We start from the raw sequence: 15,648 nt of genomic DNA, 5'->3' as shown, positions 1-15,648 counted from the left end.
CTAACAAATGCCGCAGCAGCCAGAGATGAGGCACACTTCATTGGAGGAAACCAATTTTTCATGGAAAACATTTTTGGCCATATTTCATTGATGATTGATACCTGTACAATCATTTTGTAAATTGAGTTTTAAATTCATTTTCATCATTAACATTGTCCAAACACTACATCATTTGGTCAAATCCATCAACAAACACCACCAGATGTATTTGTATTGATAAAGTAAGGTCACATTTTTGCTGATATAACCTATCGATGGTACAAAAATAAAAAGTTGAAAATAACGCAGGAGGTTGACGCTTCTGGTAATGGACTCCACATTGGAGAGGTTGTGTCTACAGGTTTGTTAAACTTAGATCCTCAGAACAGATCATGATTTCTAAACAGTAGCTGTGAGCACAGTGCATGGAAAAGCTCCTTTGTCTGTAAATAATGTAGAGTGCTATTTTATATATTCAGTCCTGTTCTCTCAGTCACAGCTTGCATTTGCTACCCATGCCAAAATGCCTAACCAGCATGTCTTCACTTCATGCTGGTAAGTGTGTCACTGTTTGCTGTGACGAAAACCCTAATTTTCTTCTTACAGCTGAGAAATAAAACACACACAAAGAAAGGGAGAGGAGAGGAGAGGAGAGCAGGCAGAGCCAGTGCAGGCTCATCCAAGTCTCCAGTCAAGGCAAGCAACTCTCTAACCTGTGTCTGCTCAACATCCAGGCATCAAGTCCCCTTCTGTCTCCTCTCTAGGTAAGTGGCACACATTTTTCTTTATTTTTTTTTTCTTTATTTGTTATTCCAGATGTAGAACATTATGATGACTGGAGAGCTTGAGGTACTTAAATGTATTTATTCTTCTGGAATCTGTACACCTGTCATTGCACAGAAATAAATGCCAAAATTGCAAAAGTGTCATTCATGCAACAATGACTTGCCCTGTCTACTAAAAGCCATCGGAATATATTTGTACAGCCTGGTCCCTGTACATACTAGGCTGTGTGCAAATATTGAACATACAAATATTCTAAATACACACTGCATAGCATTTCCATGTTATTATAGAACAGGGAATCGTTCCATTGACTTCCAGTGCACTTCTCTTACTTGGCATTTCTGTGCAGAGTGAAGAGTTCCATAGACAGTTCTTTGTTTTCTTTGTATGTACTGTATGTTTGCCCATGCGATACAAGCTGTCACTGAGTAAACACAGTACTCCGCTCATCGTAGAATTTAAGTAACTTTTCATTTAACGACACGTTAATCCTAAAAAAGTGACTTTTATAAACAGTCATTAATACACAAACATTGAAAAGTTCAAATACTTTGCTGTGTAGCTGCGTGAAGTCTATTGTCCTAAAGGAAAGCAGTCATGAAAGATAAATGCAAGCTGCCATTGCTGACCTTTCTTTCTGAATGTGCTAGCTGCTTGGCTTGCATACTAACCTCCTTGCTTCAACACTTTGAGTCACGCCCCCAAAACAACAATATACATCAAACTGATAAACTTGACAAAATTGACCAAAATTAACTCTATGGGTGGCCTTGTTGGCAATCTCTCGCCTGATATCCTTCTAGTGAAAAATCGAAGGAGCCAGGGGGAAGATTGTTGGCTGAACAGCTCTTGCATCCAATCAGATGCAGGTATTGTTGGGGTATTTTGACAGTTGGCGGCACTGGTTGTCAGAATACAATATCAGCAGCAGGAGATTCATCTATGCTGTTTAGCGTCAATAGAGGAAATTGTTAATTTTTTTAAAAATCTATGCGTATATAGCCATTTCATAGATTTATTTTATACTTTTTTTTCTGATTTTCATCATCTGCCTTATAATTCCAACTATTTGAATCAGAAAGTACAGAGGTCAGTATTATTTATTATTTTATATAAGTAGTCTTCATCCTCAATCTTCATATTTCTCTCCTGAAATATATACATATTTTCAAACTGCATTTTATTGACTGAAACATACAGTTATTTAAAAAGAAAATATAACATCCAAGAAAGTCTTTCTCCCAGGTCATATAGAGCTTGGATATATCAAACTACATATTGTTCGCTATGTAGCCATGTGGATTCTATTGTCTTTGGTTATCAGCCATTTCAGGCTAGGAAAAAGCTAAAGCTGGCCATACACTAGCAGACATTTGTTCGAAGATTTAAGTTTTAAGAATGTATATCCGATTTTCTAATCATCAGTGGAGTCAAAACAACAATAGTTTTCAACAAGAAAATTTGAAAGAGCAGATGGAAAATTTTTCTCAAACTCAAACATAAAATGGATTAGCCACAGTAACAATATAATTTAGTATAGAAAGTGATTAACAGTAAGGACTAAGCATAAGATGACATTTGGCATCCAAATCAGCATAAAAAGTAGCAAGACCACCCTGAGTGCAGCGGTCAACAGTAGTAAAGTTTATTCTACCAAACGCTGGAACTATACTGCCACAGCACATTGATGGCGGCGTTGCTAGTCCTAGACTGACTGGGTATATACTGTCCAAACAAAAAGGAGAATGCTAGAAGGAGGGGGCAGTTAACAAAATGGACTTGTAGAATAAATATGACAGGAGGGGCAGTCCTTTGAGATGTTCTTCTGCCGGCTAACGTTGGGTCCCTTTAAGAGCATTGGTGCACTTAACGACAGTCCTGCATACAGTATAGGTATGGTATAATATCAGCGCAGGTGTAAGGTAGATGTGGTTCAGATGCTGAAAAGGTTTGGTATGATCTGGTATATGGTTGGTATAGGTGCAGTCTAGGTTTGGAAAAAGTGCGGTATAGAGTTCAGTATGGGTGCGGTATGGATTGGATATATTTGGTGTCCTGCTTTCAGTGGCTCAGTCTTTGCTAGCAGTATCAGCAATGAGTAAAAGCCCTCTCTCTAGTCTCTAGGATGCTGCAGTGACCTCTCTCTGTAGAAAGGGGGGACCCTCATTCTCTCCACAGAATGCCTCTGGTGATCAGCAGTGGGAAATAGAGGGTGAGAGAATGCACTGTTCTCCTTGAATTAATGGTGCATATGTAATCGCTGTGGTCTGTTCTATGCTTCCCCAGGTCTCTCCGCCCACAGGTATCAGTCTCTGGCTCTGGTCACTCGCCCCTAGGCACCAGGAGTGATGTGCGCACCTTGGCTCCAGAGCTGCAAAGAGGAAAAGATTTCTAGTGCAAGCTGGTAAAAAGTGTTCCACCACTCCCCTTCCTCCTCAATGTGTTATGGGAATTGTATTGTAAAGGTCCCATTCTGTGACTGATGTTTCAGACTACAATTCCCATGATCCTCAGCATTCTGCATAGAAGTCCATAGGCTTTCCTGACTATAGTTCTCCCTCTCCTGACTGGAGGGGAGAGTGTAACAGCATAAAGTGAAGCCAAACTGAAAAAAAGGAAATGTCTCCTTACCCGTGCTTCTGTAGTCCAGCACCCAGCTATATTATCTAACGTACAAATTTTTGTACAAATGTTAATTCAAAAATCTACTATTGTATGGCCAGCTAGAAATGGACTGGCCCTATCCCCTCTCTCTCCTCACTGGCTCACTGTCAGTGATTGACAGCAGTGGGAGCCAATAGCCCGCACTGCTGTCTCAACCAATGAGGAGGGAGAGTTCCTGGAGAGCCAAGGCTGCTGTGCACTTCGCTGGATAGCAAGCGGACTCAGGTAAGCATTAGGGGGGCTGAGGGGCTGCTGCACACAGAAAGTTTTTTACCTTCATGCATAGAATGCATGAAGGTAAAAAACCTTGAGCCTTTACAAACACTCTCCCCCGCCCCCTCCTCTGTCATATTTGGAAAAAAATTTTTGGGAGGGGAATGGGTACCTAGTTTTGACAGGTACCCATTTCCACTTCCACTCGGATCACCCAGATGAACTGAATGGAAGTTCAGCTCCCCTCTCTTCACCTGCAGCTTTCTGGGACACGTCACAGGTCCCAGAAGGATGTGGGACCATTCATAAAGTGCAGCGTGACTTTCACATGCGCAGTAGGAACCTGGCTGCGAAGCCACAAGCTCTCACAGTCGGCTTCCCACACTAAAGATGCCGGCGCCAGGTACCAGAAGACTAGTGAAGAACTAGCCTGGTTGAGGACAGCACTAGATCCCTGGACAGGTAAGTGTCCTTATATTAAAAGTTAACAACTACAGGATTTGTAGCTGCTGACCTTTATTTATTTTTTTTCTGGAGTGAAAGACTGTTTTAAGAGCTACAGTTGTGGCCAAAATTATTCAACCCCCAATGCTGTAAAGGGGTTTAGGGACTATAGTGTACATTTGGAATTGTATTCAGAATCAAATCCTACAAGGACGTTGTAACTACCCAAATGCAACTAAAATGACATCAATTGTTTATGTAATACAGTAGTAAATGGTTCTTATGTGGTTTCTTCATTGCCACAATTATTCAACCCCTTAAAGACTACCACTCTGAAGAACAGAGGTTCATACAGGTGCTTTCCATCAGGTATTGAAAACACCTGTGGATGTCACCGAGCAGCAATCAAGCATAATAAGCACCAATTAGGCAGCTTTAAAATGACTGTGATACTCAGCTCCTTCTAGACATTTACTGGTGTGGTTACAAACATGGTGAAGGCAAGAGAATGGTCCAGGAAGACAAGAGAAGAGGTGATTTCTCTTCACAGGAAGGGCAATGGCTATAAGAAGATTGCAAAGATGTTAAACATACCAAGAGACACCTTAGGAAGCATCATTCGCAAATTCAAGGCAAAGGGCACTGTTGAAACGCTACCTGGTCGTGGCAGAAAGAAGATGCTGACTTCGACTGCTGTGCGCTACCTGAAGCGTAGAGTGGAGAGAAGTCCCCGTGTGACTGCTGAGGAACTGAGAAAAGATTTGTCAGATGTGGGTACAGAAGTTTCAGCCCAGACAATAAGACGCACACTGCGTAATGAAGGCCTCCGTGCCAGAACTCCCAGGCGTACCCCCTTGCTGTCTCCAAAGAATAAGAAGAGTCGACTGCAGTATGCCAAAAGCCATGTGGACAAACCACAAAAGTTGTGGGATAGTGTTCTGTGGACTGATGAAACAAAATTAGAACTGTTTGGGCCCATGGATCAACGCTATGTTTGGAGGAGGAAGAACAAGGCCTATGATGAAAAGAACACCTTGCCTACTGTGAAGCATGGTGGAGGGTCAATCATGCTTTGGGGCTGTTTTGCTTCTGCAGGTACAGGGAAGCTTCAGCGTGTGCAAGGTACCATGAATTCTCTTCAGTACCAGGAGATATTGGATGGAAACGTGATGCAGTCCGTCACACACCTGAGGCTTGGGAGACGTTGGACCTTTCAACAGGACAATGATCCCAAGCATACCTCCAAGTCCACTAGAGCATGGTTGCAGAGGAAAGGCTGGAACATTTTGGAGTGGCCATCGCAGTCACCAGACTTAAATCCGATTGAGAACCTCTGGTGGGACTTAAAGAAAGCAGTTGCAGTGCGCAAGCCTAAGAATGTGACTGAACTGGAGGCCTTTGCCCATGAAGAATGGGCGAAGATACCCGTAGATCGCTGCAAGACACTTGTGTCAAGCTATGCTTCACGTTTAAAAGCTGTTATAACTGTAAAAGGATGCTGTACTAAGTACTAAGATTGAATGTCACTTGGGGGTTGAATAAAACTGATAATGCTGTGAGCACAGAAAAGACATTTGTGGTTATTTCATTATAACTGTTATGTTATATTTGTCTGACCTACAAGTGCCTCTTTAATGTAAATGTAAGCAAGATGACTGAATGATCAAAAGCAATGTCAAACTGGCCAAAACACTCAATTTCAGTGGGGGTTGAATAATTTTGGCCACAACTGTAATTGCTAAGCAGAGTAACCCAGAGTGAACAATCAAAATCCACCACACGGGTTTGAATTTAGCAGCATGAATTCTGATTGTTTATGGTTGTACTACGCTTAAGACATACCATTTGGAACAGAACTCTGGAAGCTGCACCAGGCAGATGGAAAAGGATTAGTCATCTGTGTTGTCTATGCTCTCCCTGCCACTGATCTTTTCTGCCAATATTGACTTACCATGCCTTGTTCTACACTCTGTGTGGAGTCAGCCATCTTAATAGAGGCAGGGTTTTATGTAATTATTTATAACAGGTGCTTACACAGCACCAACATTTTATGCAGTGCTTTACATATACAGTTGTGTTCAAAAGTTTGCATACCCTGGCAGAAATTGTGAAATTTTGTCATTGATATTGAAAATATGACTGATCATGCCACAAAATGCTCTTTTATTAAAGGATGATGATCATATGAAGCCATTTATAATCAAATAGTTGTTTGGCTCCTTTTTGGATCATAATGATAACAGAAATCACCCAAATGGCCATGATGAAAAGTTTACATACCCTGGAATGTTTGGCCTTGGTACAGACACAGATGACACACACGGGTTAAAATGTCAATTAGAGGTTATTTCTTTTGATCATCATCCTTCAATAAAAGAACATTTTTTGGCATGATGAGTCATATTTTCAATATCAATGTCAAAATTTCACAATTTCTGCCAGGCTTTGCAAACTTTTGAGCACAACTGTATAATGTGCATTCACATCAGCCCCTGCCCTCAATGAACTTAGAATCTAAGGTCCCTAACTCAAATCCATACACATAATAGGGCCAATTTACCTACAAGCATGTGTTTGAAGTGTGGTAGGAAACCATAGTACCTGGAAAAAACCCATATGGGCACAGGGAAAACATACAAACTCCAAGCAGTTGGTGTCCTGGTTTGAAGCAATAACTCTAGTACTGCCAGGCAGAGGCACTAACCACTTAGCCACGATGCTTCCTAAAGTATAAGACATTCCAGCAAAGATAACAATGAGAAGCACAGTAGTGACATCAACATACAGTTGTGTTCAAAATAATAGCAGTGTGTTGAAAAAAGTGAATAAAGCTCAAACTCCTTCTAATAGCTTTTATTTCCATACACACAAATGCATTGGGAACACTACACATTCTATTCCAAATCAAAACATGAAGAATAATATATCAAATTTGTGTTGTTCCTCTAAAAAAATTGAAGAAAAGTGAATATTAGATTGTTCAAAAAAAATAGCAGTGTTTGTATTCTTTTTTACAAACTCAAACATTCACTATATAAATTGAAAAATGTTTGAAGATTTTGCTTTCCTTTGAATCACTTAATATTTAGTTGTATAAGCACTGTTTCTGAGAACTGCTGTACATCTGTGTTGCATGGAGTCAACAAACTTCTGGCACCTGTGAACAGGTATTCCAGACCAGGATGATTGGACTACATTCCACAGTTCTTCTCTATTTCTTGGTTTTGCCTCAGAAACTGCATTTTTGATGTCCCCCCACAAGTTTTCTATTGGATTAAGATCCGGGGATTGGGCTGGCCGCTCCATAACGTCAATCTTGTTGGTCTGGAACCAAGATGTTGCACGTTTACTGGTGTGTTTGGGGTCGTTGTCTTGTTGGAACACCCATTTCAAGGGCATTTCCTCTTCAGCATGAGGCAGCATGACCTCTTCAAGTATTCTGATGTATTCAAACTGATCCATGATCCCTGGTATGCTATAAATAGGCCCAACACCATAGTATGAGAAACATCCCCATATCATGATGCTTGAGCAACCATGCTTCACTGTCTTCACAGTGTACTGTGGCTTGAATTCAGTGTTTGGGGGTCGTCTGACAAACTGCCTCCGGCCACTAGACCCAAAAAGAACAATCTTACTTTCATTAGTCCACAAAATGTTGCGCCATTTCTCTTTAGGCCAGTCAATGTGCTCTTTGGCAAATTGTAACCTCTTCAGCACATGTCTTTTTTTCAACAGTGGGACTTTGCGGGGGCTTCTTGCAGATAGCTTGGCTTCACATAGGCGTCTTCTAATTGTAACAGTACTCACAGGTAACTGTAGACCTCCTTTGATCTTCCCGGAGCTGATTGTTGGCTGAGTCCGCGCCATTTTGGCTATTCTTCTATCCATTTGAATGGTAGTTTTTCGCTTTCTTCCATGTCTTTCAGGTTTTGGTTGCCATTTTAAAGCATTTGCGATCATTTTAGCTGAGCAGCCTATCATTTTCTGCACTTCTTTATATGTTTTCCCCTCTCCAATCAACTTTTTATTCAAGGTACGCTGTTCTTCTGAACAATGTCTGGAACAACCCATTTTCCTCAGAATTTCAGAGAGAAATGCACTGTAACCAGCATGTACAACATTTGCTGCCTTCCTTCCTTAACCGTTTCAATACCGTGCAATTTTACACCTTCCTGCCCAGGCCATTTTTCAGGTTTCAGCGCTCTCACACTTTGAATGACAATTGCGCGGTCATACAACACTGTACCCAAACTAAAATTTTATCATTTTCTTCACACAACTAGAGCTTTCTTTTGGTGGTATTTAATCACCACTGGGGTTTTTATTTTTTGCTAAATTAACAAAAAAAGACCAAAAATTTTGAAAAAAAAACACATTTTTCTTTGTTTCTGTTATAAAAGTTTACAAATAAATAATTGTTCTTCATAAATTTAGGCCGAGATGTATTCTGCTACATGTCTTTGGTGAAAATAACCCAAATTAGGATGTATTTTTTAGTTTGTAGGAAAGTTATAGAGTTCACAAACTATGGTATAGATGTGAAAATTAATCAATCCTGAAGTACTGACGGCCAATCTAATTTCTTGAGGTCCAAGAATGTCAGAATAGTACAGATATCCCCAAATGACCCCTTTTTGCAGAGTAGACAGTCCGACGTACTTCATAAGAGGCATGGCGAGTTTTTTGAAGTTGTATTTTTTTGTCATAATTTTTCGGAAAATGAAAAAATTAAAAAAATTATTTTCACTATTTTTTTTTTCACATACTGTCACCAGTGCAGTACAGCGTCATCATATAACTGGCATGGTGGTGAACAGGGACACTGACTGGTGACAGTATGAAAAAAAAATATATATATATACATTTTTTTTTTATTTTTTTCATTTTTTTATTATATTTAATTTTTTATTCCATTTTTTTTTTTTTTTTTTTAAGATTTTTTTTCATATTTTACTATGACCAAAGTAGTACAATGTTACCATAGTAACATTGTACTACTTTGGGGAAGTGATCAGTATTTTTTTTTTTTTTTACACAATTTGCTTATAGCAAAGAATTACTTTGCTATAAGCAAGCATTTACCTGAATGAAATCGATTCATTCAGCTCCTTTTTTTTTTTTTTTTTTTTTGTGCTTAGCTGTGATTTGGTCACAGCTAATCACATGACATGTGCATGTGATTAGCTGTGACCATTCACAGCTAGGCACTAGTATACAATGGATGGCATCATGAATGAAGCCATCCATGTATACAACTGTCATGTGACCTGCTGTGATTGGTCACAGCAGGTCACATGGTACCAGCAACGGGAGCCGGTACTCGGATCTGTCATCGGCCGTGTCCGAGGTGCACGGCCGGTGACAGATCGCACTGCTGCGCCGCTCTGCATTCGCGCAAACGGCGCATGTGCGGGAGCACGCCAAATGGCGTGCACCCGGAATGGAGAGACACATCTGAAGCCGCCAAATGGCCATTGGCCGGGCGGCTAATGGTTAAATAAGGGTAATAATTGCTACCTGTTTTTTAAAGAATGAATGACCTCACTAATAGAACTCCACTCTGCTATTATTTTGAACACGCCCCTTTCAATTAGTGATTCAATTACACAGAATCAGCAGCATGCATGTCATGACTGTTGGGTCTGCTGGATTTCTATTACTCTACTACACCTGCTAGTAAATTATTTGTCATGTAGAAATATCATTTTTACCAAAAACAGTGATTGATCAGGTTAGTGATGTCTGACTGCTATTATTTTGAACACAACTGTATGTCATTGGACTGTCACTCATAAGCGCAGTGTTTTAGATCTCACACTACAGCTATAAAGTTGTAGGCACTAGGAGTGCCTAGGCACACTCACAAACCAGGAAGTGCACTTTTTTTTTTTCAGGAGTAATTCCAGACCAAAGGTACACTTTCAGGGTATTGCTTAGGCACATTGAATCCTTCCAGATGATCCCTATAAGATAGCTAATCTTCACTTTCAGAGTGAAAATGAGAACTTTTTATTAAATAAAGCTGCCTGTCTATTAGGTTTAGTTACCCTCTAACAACGATAAAGGTAAGTTCCATGTTTTCTGTATATTATTCATATTTGAATAAAAATATATTATTTTTGTGCCCTGGTTATAGATAACACTCAATTAAGTGTGTAAATGTAGCTCCCTGTACATTCTAATAAGCCTGGAAGTCATAGAAGTGTTTCTAAAACTGGTGTGCGTGACTTCACAGGGAAAGTACATCTGTGTTTGAACCACTATTGGGACAAGTAAAGATCACAGGGGCCAAAAAGCATCTGGTCCTGTTGGTAATTGACTTTACATTACTTCACCTTGAAAAGACATTATTGACGAAGTATTTTCACTGTAAAGCTTTCCTGAGTGCTTGACTAATGGGGGGCTGAAAGTGGTTTAGGGCTGGAGGCCGTGTGCAGTTTAGCAAGTTACCTATAGCAATAAAAGGCATGGAACACTGTGGACCTGTTCTGCAGATGCAACTTTCCAGTCCTTTGATTGCTAATATCGCGATTATTTATTTATAACCTGTCAACGCTCTCCTTAGATGTACGCAGTAAGAAAATAGGATTCTAAGTAAAATTCTGGTGCTAATGTGCATGTAGAATCAGATAATGAGGTGGATGCTGCCTTCAAGCTTACAATCTTTAGGGCATTATGTGCATTAAACCATCACGGTATCAACACTCCTTGTAATGTTTTACAGCCAGAAGACTGACATGACCCACTGACTGGAAATGTAAGTAGTGCTATTTGTGCATTATAATAAAAAATACTATTTCTAAGTGCAGCCACCTTTTCCCGTTCTTAATCCACCCACATGTCATTTCTTTATACATATGATTGCCTTTTCAGAAGTGCAAAGTAAAGAGCAATCATGATGTCTGAATGCTATAATCTGCAGGAGGCAATCAGAATACAACTGATCTCAGTACACATAAATCTTGCCTGTCAGGGGGGTCAAAAGTCTTCCAATAGTAATACCTTGTATAAGAAGAAGTTTTTTTACATATGTTTTCGGCTGGCCTAGAGCTGAATCTTTGCACTTTTGAAAAGCTCCAGGAGAGACTCTACTATCTGACACTTCCTGATGTGTCTAATAATGTGTCCCCCGCTGGATTATGTTGATCTTTCCATCAACCCCTACATCCCTCCAGGAAACAGTGGTGATGCAGGTATTGGCGGGAGGAACCACAGCAGCCAGCGGGAGACATGCTGTCTGAAACACTTGGAAACTTTGGATAATAGTGGCACCAAAAGAAAGCGAAAATTCAACATACTGCCCACTTGATCAGAAAGAATAAAGCTCCTTCCTTTAGAGGCTATTGCTGTTGGACTCTGACAGGGTAAGGTAAAAGAGTTTCTTGGTAGCCCATCCCCTGACCCACATATACTTACCTTAGCTATGCTCTTCCCCTGCTGATGTTCTGGAGCTGTCACTGATATCTGGTCCTTTGGGATATGGAAGAGCATGCAACTTCCCACACCCAAACATTGACACTTGAGTATTATTATTATTATACAGGATTTATATAGCGCCAACAGTTTGCACAGCGCTTTAGAAAATGAAGGTAGACATTAGAGTTACAATACAATTTGGTAAAAGAGGAAACAGAGGGCCCTGCACTTTAGAGCTTACAATCTAGGATGAGTGCAATGTCATCAACCATGTCTAAGCTTCGACTCCATCTGACATGGAACTCATATAGTAATTGGGTTGGTGGGTGGTCTTACAAGACAACTTGAAAAAACACAGAAAAATAAAGTATTTTAATTGCTTAATTGCAGCATTCTCCTTTCCATAATTTATTTGTATTCCCTTGCGATGTGTGTTTGAACTTTCTAGCAAAATTAACTTTCTAGAAAATCTGACTCCAGGAAGAGTCAATTCTCTAGCTCAACCCTCTCCCTCCTTCCAAATCGTAGTTCTCACCTCTTCTGTGAATGTCTAAATGCTCTCTGCGCTGGCCCAGCTCCTCTGCCCCTCCTCTCTCTACACAAACTTTTTTGTAGCTGTCAGGGGAGGAAGGGAGGAGAATACTATAGATCAGGGGTAGGCAACATCAGAACTCCAGCTGTGATGAATCTACTTATCCTATCATGCCTCTGCCATTGGGGGTCATGCCTGTGGCTGTTATAGTCTTACAATGCTTCATGTTACTTGTAGTTCCACAACAGCTGGAGTGCCAAAGTTGCCTACTCCTGGTATGGAGTGTCACTTCAGTGATAGCTTTGTGTCTGCTGGGGCTGCTGACATCATATCGAAGATGGTGGCATCCATCAGCAATCTTGAGGATTTGGATGTCTACAAAAGAAAGACTTGTACAGATAAATAACATGCCTAAAAATGTTACAAACATATAAATATTATAAATATATAATAATATAAATAGATTGTTGTTGAAATGAATGGTCTGGCAACCTCTTCCTGTCTGGCCCATATCAATAAACGGCTGGGCAGGAGCGCTGCCGATGCGGGGGAATGTTTCTAAACATCCCCCTGCATCCATTGCCTGTGTGCGCTCCCTGGGACACAGCAGAACACCGATTGCTGTACGGGACCTCTGTGTGAGGTCCCAATTCATGTGATCACTGATTGGCTAATCAGTGATCACATGAGTAGTAGTAAACAAGATGTCACTTCCTGACATCATTGCTTACTACTTGTGAAATCTGTGAATAATCACAGAGGTCACCTGGTCCAAGGCTATTCACAACAGCCTTGTACCATGTGACAAGCCGTGACCAATCACAGCTCGCACAGTATTTCTTAATGGCTGCAAGAATGCAGCCAGAGAGAAGGAGAAATGATTGCTTTTACAGCCTTTATGGCTGTAAGAGCAATCAGTGTAAAAAAAGGAATAAAATCTTCATTACCCCCCACAAGTAGTACAGTGTTACTATGGTGACACTGTACTGCTAGTGTGACAGTATATATAAAAAAAAACATAAATAATAATATAAAAAAATTTTTTTAGAAAAATTATAATTTTTGGTTATAAACTAATTTGGGTTATTTATTTTTTTTACTAAAAAGATAACTGAATACATTTTGGCCAAGATTTATGATTTATTTGCAAAATATTATAAGAAAAATACTTTTTTTAAATTTTTGGAATTTTTAATTTATATAGCAAAAAATAAAATCCCAATGGTGAATAAATACCATCAAAATAAAGTTTTATCTGTCTCAAAAAAATGCTAAAAAATTCATATGGGTACAGTGTTACATGACCGCGCAATTGTCATTCAAAGTGTGATAGCACTGAAAGCTGAATATTGGCCTGGACAGGAAGGGGGTGAAAGTGTCCGGACTGGAAGTGGTTAAGTAAAGCCTGCTGATATATTTTAGGAGTAGACTTTGCTCATTATTTTTGTTTCTGTGTTACCTGATAAGGCTAGGTTCACACCTGCCCACAGTCTGCGGGCAATCACCACCCACAACCACTCACAGCTAAATTGTGCTGCTCCTATGAAATGCATGGGGCTGCCATTCATTTTAAATGGCACCCCCGCGCATCTTGGTCCGTAGTCAAACAGACCAAGCGGTTTCCCTGAAGCCGCATTTTTCAAAAAGTGAATGCACCTTTTCCTGCGGGAAACATGGGCATAGCAGCCCATTCAAATGTCTGAGCAAACACGGGGCATGGCCCACAATAGTGTGAACCTAGGCTTAAATAAGCCATTTTGTCTTTTTGTAATTTATCATTTTACTTTCATCTGTCTTTCCCTCCCCTCCCCCATAATCTATTCTGCTGCTTGTCTCTTTTCTTTTCCATCCCTAGCGTCTTTTATTTCCTGCTTCTCTTCTCTATTCATGCCCCCCTTACACCCACCTGATGTCATTCTTTATATGCTTCTCTCTGTCCTTTCCCTTTCTGCTTTCTTGGCTCTGTGATCCATTTCTTGTGCTTTTGCATGTCTCCTTTCTTTGTCCTCCTCTGCTTTGTGCACCCATGTTTCTTCATAGTTTATTTAGTCTGTATGTATCATATCAACCAATACAATCCCAGATTTCATCTTTTCTAGAGCAGGTGAGAAAAGAAAAGAGCATCACAGTCAAGTGTCTTTATGATTTCTTTTACATCACTTTGATTTTTTTTGTGTTCTTTATAAATGTGGAGTCACCTCCTAGCTGATTTCAGTCTTATTTAGATGCTGAAAATGTTAATCACAAAATGCATCTTTTTTTTCTTTTGTACTTATTACAACTCTATATTTGAGTTCCCAGGTCCACCCATAAGATGTAGCAATCAATGTTAGTGGTTCACATTCTGGAATTTTCATTTATTTGGTATAGAAAATGAAGCAGCAGTAGTGAGACTCACTGAAGCAAAGGGGAGGAGTAGGACTCCACCCATGAGGAGTTCAAAGCTAGGATCATAACTGGATAATCTCTAAGTCAAAAGGCATATAAACTCAAACCCCACATGGACTAGAAAATCAGCTTTGAGTCGACAAACCCTTTCATTGCTCATCTTTTTATACATCTCTTCTCACTACCTCTAATATCCACTTTTATTTTATAGAGGGAGCTACTAGAGGGACTAAAAGGTGCCATAAATATGTTGATTTTCTGTACACAAAGGTTATTTCAGACCATTACCTACCGGCTGATTTAGAATTTTGAGAGGTATACAATTTTGAATGGTCAGTTTAGCTAACATATGCGAGGTGCTCATGCATCTTTTCTAGGATCATTTCAGATAGCTCCCCAATAATATATACAGTACACACAGGCAGATCTCTCACATGATAGAATATAGTATTAAAGCAGGGCTTAAAATTTCAAGTCCTGAGCTACTAGCCAGGCCTTAAGAGTTACTCACCACCAACAAACACACACAGAGACACCTGTACACACAGACATGTACATACACACACAGAAATATGTACACACACGCACAGAGACACATGTACACACACACACATACAGACACATGTATACACACACAGGCACATACAGACATGCATACACACAGATACATGTACATACACAGAAACACACACGCACAGACACATGTACATACACACAGACACATGTACATACATACACATGTACACACAGACACATGTACGTACATACACACAAACACACATGTACATGCATACACACACAGACACATGTACACACACACATACATGTACATACACGCAGACACATGTACAGATACACACGTGTGTGTATACACACAGACACATGTACATGCATACACAGACACACACACATGTACACACACACACCTATAAAAAGTTGCAGTACTTCGTTGTTCACTCACAGAGCCAGATACTGCACTCTAGGGGGAGGCAGAGAGTACAGCACACACTCCTTCCTTGCTTTCACTGCGCTCAGTTATTTAGCAGTCTGACGGCTTCCAGTGCCAATGACAGATCCAGCCTGCTCAGCAAGACGGCCCTGGGGGACACACTCGCCCCCACCATAATTTCCACTCGCCATTGGCAAGCAGGCGAGTGGAAATTTCAAGGCCTGTGTTAAAGTGTATGTCAGGGTGAAACAAAAAACATATGTAGTACATCTCC

General features: G+C 40.2%; 1 protein-coding gene across 1 annotated transcript in view; it reads left to right on the top strand.

Moving 5' to 3' along the window:
• The first annotated feature begins 502 nt into the window (after window positions 1-502).
• The window catches only part of RGMB (repulsive guidance molecule BMP co-receptor b), a 110,183-nt gene continuing 95,037 nt past the window's right edge, over window positions 503-15,648 (top strand). The window contains exons 1-2 of the mRNA XM_089679118.1: window positions 503-743; window positions 10,814-10,846. Of these exons, the coding sequence (XP_089535244.1) occupies window positions 10,845-10,846 (2 nt within the window). The 5' untranslated portion in view covers window positions 503-743; window positions 10,814-10,844. The remainder of the gene's footprint in view (window positions 744-10,813; window positions 10,847-15,648) is intronic.

The sequence above is a fragment of the Staurois parvus genome, unplaced genomic scaffold (assembly GCF_062004578.1).
Source record: "Staurois parvus isolate SC_StPar_1 unplaced genomic scaffold, SC_StPar_1.0 ptg000218l, whole genome shotgun sequence".
Lineage (NCBI taxonomy): Eukaryota > Metazoa > Chordata > Amphibia > Anura > Ranidae > Staurois > Staurois parvus.
The sequence above is the reverse complement of the archived record's forward strand: the minus strand, read 5'-3'. Positions and strand labels throughout refer to the sequence as shown.